The sequence below is a fragment of the Ranitomeya variabilis genome, chromosome 2 (assembly GCF_051348905.1).
Source record: "Ranitomeya variabilis isolate aRanVar5 chromosome 2, aRanVar5.hap1, whole genome shotgun sequence".
In the NCBI taxonomy this organism is placed as follows: Eukaryota; Metazoa; Chordata; class Amphibia; order Anura; family Dendrobatidae; genus Ranitomeya; species Ranitomeya variabilis.
In genome coordinates this window covers 855,619,856-855,632,517 of record NC_135233.1, presented here as the reverse complement: position 1 = coordinate 855,632,517, position 12,662 = coordinate 855,619,856, and the positions used below count along the sequence as shown (strand labels likewise).

Sequence of the window (12,662 nt, the reverse complement as noted above, 5' to 3'; positions counted from 1 at the left end):
GCGCTGACGGAGCTGTGCTGTTCCACTCCCTACTAAGCAGTTTCAGCTTTCATGTACTATATAATTGTCTAAGGGTCACTTCCGTCTGTCTGTCTGTCACGGATATTCATCGGTCGCGGCCTCTGTCTGTCATGGAAATCCAAGTCACTGATTGGTCGCGGCAAAACGGCCACGACCAATCAGCGACGGGCACAGTCCGGCAGCAAAATGGCCGCTCCTTACTCTCCGCAGTCAGTGCCCGGCTCCCGCTCCATAATCCCCTCCAGTCAGCGCTCACACAGGGTTAATGGCAGCGGTAACGGACCGCGTTATGCCGCAGTGTAATGCACGCCGTTACCGCTGCTATTAACCCTGTGTGACCACCTTTTTACTATTGATGCTGCCTATGCAGCATCAGTAGTTAAAAGATCGAATGTTAAAAATAATTAAAAAAAAATAAAAAAATCGTTATATACTCACCGTCCGTTGGCCCCTCGGATCCAGAACTGGCCTTTCCCGCTCCTCGCGACGCTCCGGAGACCGCTCCATGCATTGCGGTCTAGCGAGATGATGATGTGGCGGTCTCGCGAGACCGCTACGTCATCATCTCGCGAGACCGCAATGCACTCTTGGGACCGGAGCGCGTGAGGAGCGTCGGTAACCGCTTCGCTTGGATCCGGGGCCAACAGAAGGTGAGTATATAACTATTTTTTATTTTAATTCTTTTTTTTAACAGGGATATGATGCCCACATTGCTATATACTGCGTGGGCTGTGCAATGTACTGCGTGGGCTGTGCAATGTACTGCGTGGGCTGTGCAATGTACTGCGTGGCCGGCCGTGAACAATCAGCGACAGGCGCAGGCTGGCCACGAATTGGCGCGGTATTTGAACCACGCTTCGCTAATTGGTCGTGGCCGGCCAAATCCTGTGTATTCAATGTATTATTCTAAAATCTTTCATAAATAAACTACATAAATATTCTAGAATACCCAATGCGTTAGAATCGGACTACCATCTAGTTTCCATATAAAGAAAACCGTGGATTTCTCTGGAATAAGACTTTGGGTCGCAGATATCCGTTTATTCAGCTTCCTAAGACCTACATGCCCTTGTAGACGGCTTAGGCATCTTTCACACTTGCGTCGTGTGACGTCCGTCGCAATGCGTCGTTTTTGGGGAAAACGGATCCTGCAAATGTGCCCGCAGGATGCGTTTTTTGCCCATATACTTGTATTGCCAACGCATCGCGACATATGGCCATACGTCGCGTCCGTCGTGCACTAGATACGTTGTGTTTTGGCGGACCGTCGGCATGAAAAAACGTTCAAGGGAACGTTTTTCGTACGTGGGGTCCTCCATTTTCTACCGCGCATGCGAGGTCGGAACTCCGCCCCCTCCTCCCCGGGACTTTACAGTGGGCAGCGGATGCGTTGAAAAACTGCATCCACTGCCCACGTTGTGCCAAATTTTCACAACGTGCGTTGGTACGTCGCGCCGACGCTTAGCGACGGACCCTTACATTGCTCTTATGTTTGATTATCTTGAGGGTTTAGGGCAGGGTTGGGAACCTTTACAGCCCCTGGACAAATTACTGAGGACCATAGTTCTCGGTCCAGGGATTGCATGGCTCAGGCCGACCCCTTTAATTGCTCTTGACACTGTGCACATGCAATGAAGTCCTGATGTGTGCCATCAGCAGGATGTTCAATGTGGGCAGGGTCAGTGCGCTCTCCACTCCAGTCTCCCATTTAACAGCCCTCCTGTGATGTATATGCTCCAATCCAGCATCTCCTCTGTAATGTATGTGCTGCAGCTCCAGTGTCTCCTATGTGATGTATATAGCAGTCAGGACAACCCCCTTCTTGATCAAAATGTTTGACCCCCACGCCCCGATAAAATAATAAGAGTTACGCTTTCCAACCGTGCCATCGCCATTCCCGTGGTGTTGGCACTCGCGGTCCCAGGGCTCCCCTGCTGTTGTGACATGTAACGACGGCACCCAATCAGCACCAGTGTCACTGTCCCCACCTTCGGACACATCGAACATGAAGCGGAAGTCAGCGCTGCAGATGATCTGACTTCCTCTTCATCCTCAAATTGACAGGAGGCAGGCACAGTGATGCCAACGCTGACTGGGTGCCGGCGTCACATTTGAGAACAGCACAGGAGCCCTGGGACCGCGAGTGCTGACACCACTGGACCAGGGTCAGCACGGGAGGTGAGTATACGCTTTATTGTTTTAAGGGGGCCAAGCGAGGGCTATGATGAGAAGTGGTCCAAGTAGTGATTAACTTCTTTGATTAAATGTTTGCCCAAATATAGCTGGATGAATTTCAAGTTGATAATTTTGTATGGCCCCCGAGTGATGGTATAAATATCTCAGTGGCCCCTGGCCGTAAATGGGTTCCCCGCCCCTGGTTTAGGGGTTTTGGGTATTTGAATTCCTCAGTGCCTGGTAACTCTGCTTGTACAATGCAGTAGCCAAACCTGGCCTTAGAACTCCAGAAGACATATGGTCAGCATCTTATGCAACTACCAGATGGGATCTCCCTAATTTTCGGTAATTCCTTGACAGTGCAAGGGCCTTTCAGAGTAGAAGGATTGGGACTCTTTGATCACCACCATTAACCGCTGTCATCTCCTTACTTTCCACCAGGAAATGAGTCTTCCTACTACATGATTTTTTTTAATAACTGTGGAAACCAAGCATATGAACTTTTCAGCATAACAGTAGCACGGCTGTATTGGTGATGAATTGCCTATCTTTTCAATAGGTGGATAGAAAACATATGATATATCTATACAGACCTCCACCACACGCCCTCTCATATCTACGCAATGGAGCTTCAGAACACTACAAAGCTTGGTTCTCGCAAGAGAAGAAAAGATGTCTTGGGTCCCAATGGGACAACAGATGAAGATTCTTTGCCTACAAAGATTCCCCGTCAAATGACAGTAAGTATTACTGTTTTTATTGCAACATTTTCCGAAATTGACATGTACTTAAAGGGGTGTGCTATGATTTTAGAAAAATTTTCCAGTGTGATAATATGAAAAAATATATAACTGCATTGTCAAATCCTGTGCAAATCCAACAGTTCTCCTGACATCACACCCGTCCTGCAGCTGGTCACTTGTCACTCATCATTCACGTGAGAGCAGAAGTCAATCACTGGCCTCACTAGTCAAGTGCTATACATGGTAGAATCAGCTATAAGGCCTGTGATTGGCTGCAGCAGTCACATGAATGATGTATAACGTGACCAGCAATGCAGGATTGGGAAATATCAGAGGGGAATGGCCGTTCTATTATGATGTACCCATATTGCCTAAAAAAAAATAAAAAAATCACAGAATACCCTTTTAACTTTCCTATTTGCATACCTGAAGTATTTCCTGATTATGAAGCAAACTGCTGTGCTTGTCTAAGATTCCTCCAGGACTACACTATCCCTTTAAGGTGATAGGTTCCTATGTAGTCAGAATTATAACTCATTTTATATTGTCTCCTTTTGGAGTCACAGCGCTTAGATAGTGTTAAGGCAGAAATAGAAGAACCTGGTGCTACTTATTAGTTGCTCTTATTGCATGCTTCCCACTTACACAATCCAGACCCCCTGCTGTACACTGATGAGGGGCAAACGCCCCAAAACACGTGTCTGGTTTGGCTTTTTATCCTAAGTCTTGTGACTGCTCACTAAAGGGGTTGTCCACTACTAGGACAAACCCTTCTTGTTCAAAATGTTTGGCCTCATAAAATAATAAACCTTATACTCACCTCCCGTGCTGGCGCACCTTCAGACAAGTCAAATATGAAGAGGAAGTCCGGCCTGCAGCTGATCTCGGATGACTTCTCCCTTCTCAATTCGACAGGAGGTGGAGATGGTGACTCCAGCGCTGATTGGGCGCCGGTGTGACGTGGCACAACACCACATGGCAGCCCCAGGGAGACACCGCGGGAACGGCGCCAGCATGAGAGGTTAGTATAGGCTTTAATATTTTATGGAGGCCAAGCGAACGGTATGAGAAGTTGTCCAAGTAGTGGAGGACTTCTTTTAAAGGGTCATTATTGACTTTTAGGATTGCTACTCTCAATAGATGGCACAAGAGTTCTAGTCTTTTTCCACCCGGAAGAGAATATTTGCATGTGCAGGATATTAATAGAAGTCGAAACCCTGATAGAGGATCACTGGAGGGATCAATTTTTCTTGGTTCTCAGAACAGAGTTTTCAACAATCCATCTTGTTCTAAGGGGCTCTAGCCACTTTATCACAATTTTTATGTGGTGAGTAGCATTAGGTTTGACCTTGCCATACAGTAATATTGCTTACATACTTGGATTACTTGCGATTTTATGATGTGACTTTATAAAATTAGATAAATTTATCCAGAGGTTGGTGGAAAATAGCCACCCCCACTATGATTAGCCATCAGTGTTGCCGGAAAACAAGCATTCGCATGGCTAGTCTGCGGATGGGTACGTGGAGTAACTGTACATCACTTTTAACCATTAACTAATAATAATGGGCTCTCATTTAGTAAGAAGGCTTACCCAAACAGACTGGTGCATGATGCCATAACGAGCGCCAAGCAAAACTGTAAATCACTTCTTAGATGGTATGTAGTAGGCGGGCGCCTGCACCCCATCTGCTATTGCTGAGGACTGTCCGTTCTTTAGCCAAAATGAGAAAATATAGTTTTCAGGTCCTAGATTCTTGTAGAAGCTCTACCCCCAGTGTGATGGCCATTGGGTTCAAGAGTGAAGTGTCCTCATACTAATGATTAAGAAAAAAAACAAACCTGGAGGACACTTTATAATGTAATGTTAAAGTAAAAAGTGTGGTGTCATTAAGGAAACGTCACCCCAAAGCTTGTGCAAGTAAAGCCGTGCCCTCCTGACCCACTGCCCGCTCCGCAGCTGGCAGCGGCTCATTTCTCTTGGGAATAAAGGATTGCTCTTGTTGAAATTCAGCATGTCCAAATTATATCTTAGTTTCATTACTATCTTAGTGTCATATATATAGTCAGATTCAATATGTGGGCTGTCCACTGCAAACCAGTACATCCAATGGTGGAGAGGGGGTTGTGAGTTCTAGGCCCCTGGCATGGATACAATATGTCTCATTGTGGGCCCCAGATTATCACCCTGTAGCTGTAAAATGTGATAATACAAAAACATATTTCATAATTTAAAGGACTCCTAGTTGGGTATAGTATCGGAAGTGTCAGCATCTAGTGGAGAAATAGACCACCATCTCTAGCAGTTCATTCACACTGCATGATGAGCGTTCCTTGTATTGCTCACTCATGATGGTTTTGTAGTCTAAACGGGCTACCGATCGCCCGATGGTCAAGCAATCGTAGTCTGTGTGCACTGATCAATTCACTAAATCACATCTGAAGCTGGGTGGGCTTGTGCATACAGTATATTAAACGACCCACACTTCGCAGTGTTAATGTCCCCGTAATTGACCAGCCTAGATTAGGTGAGGAAACGGAGAGACCATTCTCTACATGAATACACCAGACACATAACTGCGAGCCTTCTGTACTCTGTCTTCAAGAGTTAATACTACCTGGTCATATTATATTATGGGGGTCTGATATCTGGGACCACTACCATTCATTACATGACCTATTTCCCCAGCATATCAGTGGCCGGTGCAAGGAGCTGCAGTACTGCCCTCTCCATGTTAGTGGGGGTCTCCGCAGTCACGCCATAAAGTGATTGTGCATCCTAGTGGTAAACCATTAGTTTATTACATGGACACAAGCCATTCAGTTAGGTTCAATGCTCTACTAGACAATATAAATAATGTTTGTGCCTCTGTATGAATGTTTCCAATTATGCTGCCCCTATACTGTACACCATCATATTATGGCGACCATTCCACTTGTCAGAATGATTGTACTGACTGTTGTAGCCATATAATGGCATAGGCTAAAGGGAATCTGTCAGCACACAATGAATGCTGTAACAAAGCCGAGTTGCTCGGTGCACCCTTGCCGTAGCCAAATAAGTGTACCATCCCACCTACTTGTTTTCCATCTATTGCCAGCGTTCTGTGGCTCTATAAAGCCAGAGCTGTTAATCACATTAGGGGCACTAGCTAGGGGGAAAACAAGTAGGTGGGAAGGTGCACTCAAATATTTAGCCACACCAAGGGTGCACCTATAATTTGTTGAAGTCATTCTGTGCTGACAAGGTTTAATCCATCTTCAGATGAGTACTGTCAGACTAGTTCTTGTAAACACTAGCACTTTTGTAATTTACGGTTTCTTAAAATTTGTATCTGTTCCTGAGAAATTAAGTTGTTTTTTTTTTATCTTTGTATGCAACTCGTTGCTCGGTAACCGACCATCACTGATGTTTATCAGCGGTGGCCAAGCATTCAAGTGGAGTGCAATGTTGGTATTTTATCCCAGCCAGCTTTAGCGCAGTGCATACAAGGTACACAGAAGTGGTGGTCGGTCTCCTAGGCAAGGAATTGTAAATGAAAGAAAAATGTGACTATCTCAAGAACAACTGCAAATCAACAGTAAGTGGCACAAATACTTTATTTTACAAGCACTATCCAACAATATCAATCGATGAATATGGGAATAACCCTAATAGAAGTGCATTATTCTTTTCCTGTTTGTTATGCATAAACCACAGGTTGACCGAGTATTTCATTTGTTTTTTTACGGCTTTAAAAACTGAGTGCATTTCTCACTTTGTCCACCTGATGGCAGTAACTACCTGTATTTCCCCAAATGATTGTTTTTCTGCATATAGTCTAATGTCCTATGGGTTGTCAGCGAGACATGTCATATAAGTAAGTTGGGTGGGGTCTGACATCTTTCTGACACTCCGATTAATTTCTAGCTTTGCTTTTTCTTGCTTTACCATAATGAACAGCAAGGATTCTCTATTCTTTTCATTGGTGGCAGTCACAAGGGCCGGACTACCACCTGCCTTACTGTTATGGATCAGTCTAAAAGGTAGAAAAGGGCATATTGTAGGAACCACTACAATATTATGTTTCCGGACAATGGGTGTCATGCTCTCCATCATTTGACCGTGTACAATGACAATGACTTCAACAGTATATTTATAATTCTGTCATGATTTTTGTATTTTATGATAGATCTGATTTTCTGTAAGGGTAATATATAGAATGTCACAATTGGGTGCTAGAAATACAGATGTGTCCAGAAATATTTGGACAGTGACCGAATCTTTGTGATTTGGGTTCTGCATAACACTATTTTGGATTTTACCTTATGCAATTGAAGTGAAAACTTTCAGGTTTAATTAAAGGGATTGAACAAAAATATCATGTGAAATGTTTAGAAACTGCAGCCATTGTTTTACAAAGCCTTTTAATTTCAGGAGCTGAAAAGTAGTTGGACAGATTAACTTTACCATAAATAAAATGTTAATTTTTAATGTTTTGTAGAGACTCCTTTGCAGGCAATGACTGCCCGAAGTCTGGAAGTCATGGACATGACCACACGCTGGGTTTCCTCCTATGCGATTCTTTGGCAGGCCTTTACAGCAGCTGACTTCAGTTGTTTCTTGTTTGTGGGTCTTTCTGCCTGAAGTTTTGTTCCACTCCTTTGCCTTAAACTGCTGGGTTGCTTTTGCAGTATATATTGGGTCATTGTCCATCTGTACTGTGAAGCGTAGCCCAATGAACCTTACTGCATTTGGTTGAATCTGAACAGAAAGTATAGTATTCATCCGGCTGCTTCTGTCTTCAGTCACATCATCAATACAATAAAAACTAGCGATCCGGTGCCATTAGAAGCCATGTATGCCATGTGTTACAGAGGATGTGGTATGCTTTGGATCATGAGCCGACTTCAAGCCTTCTCCATACTTTCTTCTTCCCATCATTCTGGTACAGGATGATCTTGGTTTCATCTGTCCAAAGAAAGCTTTTCCAGAACTAGGCTGGCTTAAGATTTTTTTGGCAAAGTCTAATATGACCTCTCTATTTTTAAGACTGATTAATGGTTTGCACCTTGTGGTGAACCCTCTGTATTTGCTCACATGAAGTCTTCTTTTTATGTAGATAAGGAAACACCTACTTCCTGGAGAGTGTTCTTCCCTTGGATGGATGTTGTGAAGGGGTTTTTCTTAACCATCCAAAGGATTTTGCAATCGCCCACCACTGTTGTCTTCCGTGGATGTCAAGGCCTTTCATGAGTTCCCGAGCTCACCATTGGGCTCTTTTTTTTTTTTTTTTTTTTGCGCGGACTACCAAACTGTTGATTTAGCAACTTCTAACATTTCTGCTATCTTTCTGGTCGATTTCTTCTCTTTTTCAACCTAACTCTCTCTTCCATTGAGAGCTCCTTTGTCCGCATGTTGTGTGTTCACAGCAACAGCTTCCAAATGCAAATTCCACACTTGGAATTATATCCAGACCTTTTACCTGCTTAACTGATGATGGATTAGCGAGGAAATGGCCCATGCAGCCCATTAAAGAGATTTTGAGAATTGTCCAATTACTATTGGTCCCTTTTAAAAAGAGGCAGCTACATATTTAAAAAGCTGTAATTCCTAAACCCTTACTCCAATTAGGATGTAAATACCCTCAAATTAAAGCTGAGCCTGCAATTTAAGTCCATTTTGATTATGTAACTGTATCTTCAATATGTTTTGATAAACAACTAAAATGACAAAACTTGTGTCACTGTCCAAATATTTCTGGACCTTGCTGTATGTGTTCTGCCAGTCTCTCTATTGATATATGGAAGGTGTTCTTAATCGGATATAATAAGTGTAAGGGACCATCTGGAGCTTTTTCTGACAAGTTGCCAGACAAGAGATGTATGCGGAATGTATATGGTCAGTTACAGCACATGTCCAGTGTGTGGTCGAGGAAATACGTATTTAATAGCTGGGATTCCTCTTTATGGTTTTCTGCATTACCCTCTGTGTGTGATCAGTCCCTCTCCCTGGAAACCGTGAAGACAACTAATCCTTCTTCTGATGTGTTTCTCTGTAATATGTATGTATATTATATACACCGTATTAGTCAAACGTTTGGACACACCTGTTCATACAATGGTTTTCATAGTTCTTATCAGAATGTGCACATTGTAGTTTTGTTGCCTTCAGTCTGAATCTGCAAAGGAACACATATGGAAATAAGGAGTGAAGTAATTTGTGTAAAACAAATCACAATGTACTAAACCTTAGATTCCTCAAAATACTGCCCCATCCACTTTTCTTTTGATGATAAGTTTGTACACCCTTGGCCTACTCTCAAGTAGATTCACCAGATAGTCACCTGCAATGTTTTCTGATGAACAGGTGTGCCCTGTCCACTGTTCATTTGTATAAACTGTGGCCTTCAGAAAGTGTTTGCGACTGTCAGCTGTGTAGAGAAAAAAAGAGAAATTGACCGTTCATCATTACTTTTAAGACCTGAAAGTCAGTCAGTCCAGAAAATTGCTAGAACCTTGAAGATGTCCTTGTATGCAGTCATGAAAAACATAAATCACTTTGATGAAACTGGTTATCATGATGACCAATCTGGTAAAAGAAGACCAAGGATTATCTCTGTAAAGGAGGATAAGTTCATCAGAAACCAGTAACTGACGTCACCTCAGATATTCATAAATGAAGCACAGACCTATCTCAACATTATCTGTGAAAATCATGCTCTATGGTCGAATTGCTGCAAGTAGCCACTACTGAGAACTGCAAACAAGAAGCGACTTGTTTGGTACAATCAAGAAAAGGACTGGACAAAAGATCAGTGGAAATGTATCTGTACTGTCCTTTGAGCCAAATCTGAGGTGAGAGGATGGTTTCAAATGTATGGTGCCTGGTGTGAAGGCATAGGGATGTGAATCTGTTGGTAATTTGTTCCAAATTCAAGGCCCACTTACCTAGCTGGAAACTACAGCATTCTGCAACAACATGCCACCCCATCTAGTTTGCATTTGTGGGACTATATAATTTGTGCTGCAACAGGCCAATGACCCATAAAACACCTCTAGTCTATGTAAGGGCTATGTGACCAAGGAGTCGTGGGATGGGGAGATGTGTCCAATAACATGGCCTCCACAATCACCCAATCTCAACACAATACATTGTTTGGTATTAGTTGAAGGCAAAGCAGTCAACAAGTGCTCAGGACCTCTGGGAACTCCTTCAAGACTGTTTCACAGCCATTCCAAGTGACTTATCTGATGAAGCTGCTTGAGAGAACGCCAAAAGTCTAAAGCTGTCATCTTTTTAAAAGGGAGTACTTTGAGGAATCTAAGGTTTAAAGGGAACCTGTCACCCCCAAAATCAAAGGTGAGCTAAGCCCACCAGCATCAGGGACTTATCTACAGCATTCTGTAATGCTGTAGATAAGCCCCCGATGTATCCTGAAAGATGAGAAAAAGAGGTTAGATTATACTCACCTAGGGGCGGTCCTGGTCCGGTTCTGGTCCGATGGGCGTCGCGGTCCAGTCCGGGGCCTCCCATCTTCTTACGATGACATCCTCTTCATGTATTCACGCTGCGGCCTTTCCCGGCGCCTGCGCACTGCAGTACTTTGCTCTGCCCTCAACAGGGAAGACCAAGTACGCCTGCGCCGGAGCCGCAGCATGAATACAAGAAGAGGACGTCATTGTAAGAAGATGGGAGGTCCTGGACCGGACCGTGACGCCCATCGGACCAGAACCGGACTGGGACCGCCCCTGGGTGAGTATAATCTAACCTCTTTCAGGTTACATCGGGGGCTTATCTACAGCATTTTAGAATGCTGTAGATAAGTCTTGATGCTGGTGGGCTTAGCTCACCTTCGAATTTGAGGGTGACAGGTTCCCTTTAAGGCCGGGGACACACTTAACGTATAAAAAAAACGGTCCGTTTTTCACGGCCGAGAATCGCACAAATGTTTCAAAAACAGTGATCCGTGTGCAGTGCGAGGATGCGATTTCCTCGCATCAAATGATCCGTGTGACATCCGTATGGCATCCGTATGCCGAGATTTTCTCGCAAGCTTTCAAAACCGACATCTAATGGATTTATGTGCTCAAATGTTCGGGAAAACATATATACAGTATGTATATATATATATATATATATATATATATATATATATATATATATATATGTCATTGAGACACATATATATATATTCTGTATTTATATTTCATTCAGCGCGATATCTGTGAAAAGCCGGTAATTCAATTGCCGGCTTCTCATTTCTCCTGCACAAACCCGACAGGATATGAGACATGGTTTACATACAGTAAACCATCTCATATCCCCCTTTTTTTTGCATATTCCACACTACTAATGTTAGTAGTGTGTATGTGCAAAATTTCAGCGCTGTAGCTGCTAAAATAAAGGGTTAAATGGCGGAAAAAATTGGCGTGGGCTCCCGCGCAATTTTCTCCGCCAGAGTGGTAAAGCCAGTGACTGAGGACAGATATTAATAGCCAGGAGAGGGTCCATGGTTATTGGGCCCCCCTGGCTACAAACATCTGCCCCCAGCCACCCCAGAAAAGGCACATCTGGAAGATGCGCCTATTCTGGCACTTGGCCACTCTCTTCCCACTCCCTGTAGCGGTGGGATATGGGGTAATGAAGGGTTAATGTCACCTTGCTATTGTAAGGTGACATTAAGCCGGGTTAATAATGGAGAGGCGTCAATTATGTCACCTATTCATTATTAATCCAATTGTCTGAAAGGGTTAAAAAACACACACACACACACACACATTATTAAAAATTATTTTAATGAAATAAACACAGCGGTTGTTTCAGTATTTTATTCCTCTCTCAATCCATCAGCAACACCCTCGCTTGGAAAAATAATAAACGCACAAGATACATACCCTCAGCTGAACCGTCACGTCCCACGAGGTAATCCATGATCTGAAGGGGTTAATTATTTTACAGGCAGGAGCCCTGCAAATGCAGCTGTGCTCCGTGCCTGTAATCCCCGGCGAATGAATGAAATGTAGGTCATTGACCTACATTTCCTACAGTCGCGGTGATGCGCCCCCTGGTGGATGTCCTCATATGACCTGGAGCGTGGGAAAAAGTTCCCAGGCTGCAGTTCATGAGAACATCCAGCAGGGGCGCATCACCGCGACTCAATGTAAGTACAGATCCAGCTTTCCTTTCAGCACCCGGGGATTACAGGCACGAGCGAGTGGTTTATCGCAGCTCGTGCCTGTAATATTAGTTAACCCCTTCAGATGGATTACCTCGTTGGACGTGAAAGGACATCAGAAGGTATGTATCTTGTGCGTTTATTATTTTGCCAAGCGAGGGTGTTCCGGATGGATTGAGAGAGCAATAAATTATTACAACAACCGCTGTGTTTATTTCATTAAAATACTTTTAAATCGTGTGTGTGTGTGTTTTTTAACCCTTTCATACAATTGGATTAATAATGGATAGGTGACATAATTGACGCCTCTCCATTATTAATCTGGCTTAATGTCACCTTACAATAGCAAGGTGGCATTAACCCTTCATTACCCCATATCCCACCGCTACAGGGAGTGGGAAGAGAGTGGCCAAGTGCCAGAATAGGCGCATCTTCCAGATGTGCCTTTTCTGGGGTGGCTGGGGGCAGATGTTTTTAGCCACGGGGGGGCCAATAACCATGGACCCTCTCCTGGCTATTAATATCTGCCCTCAGTCACTGGCTTTACCACTCTGGAGGAGAAAAT

General features: G+C 43.8%; 1 protein-coding gene across 3 annotated transcripts in view; it reads left to right on the top strand.

The window, feature by feature from the left end:
• The window catches only part of PCYT1A (phosphate cytidylyltransferase 1A, choline), a 39,980-nt gene that overhangs the window by 16,422 nt on the left and 10,896 nt on the right, over positions 1 to 12,662 (top strand). For all 3 annotated transcript variants that reach the window (XM_077290247.1, XM_077290250.1, XM_077290249.1), the window contains exon 2: positions 2,756 to 2,936. In XM_077290247.1, the coding sequence (XP_077146362.1) occupies positions 2,820 to 2,936 (117 nt within the window). In that variant the 5' untranslated portion in view covers positions 2,756 to 2,819. The remainder of the gene's footprint in view (positions 1 to 2,755; positions 2,937 to 12,662) is intronic.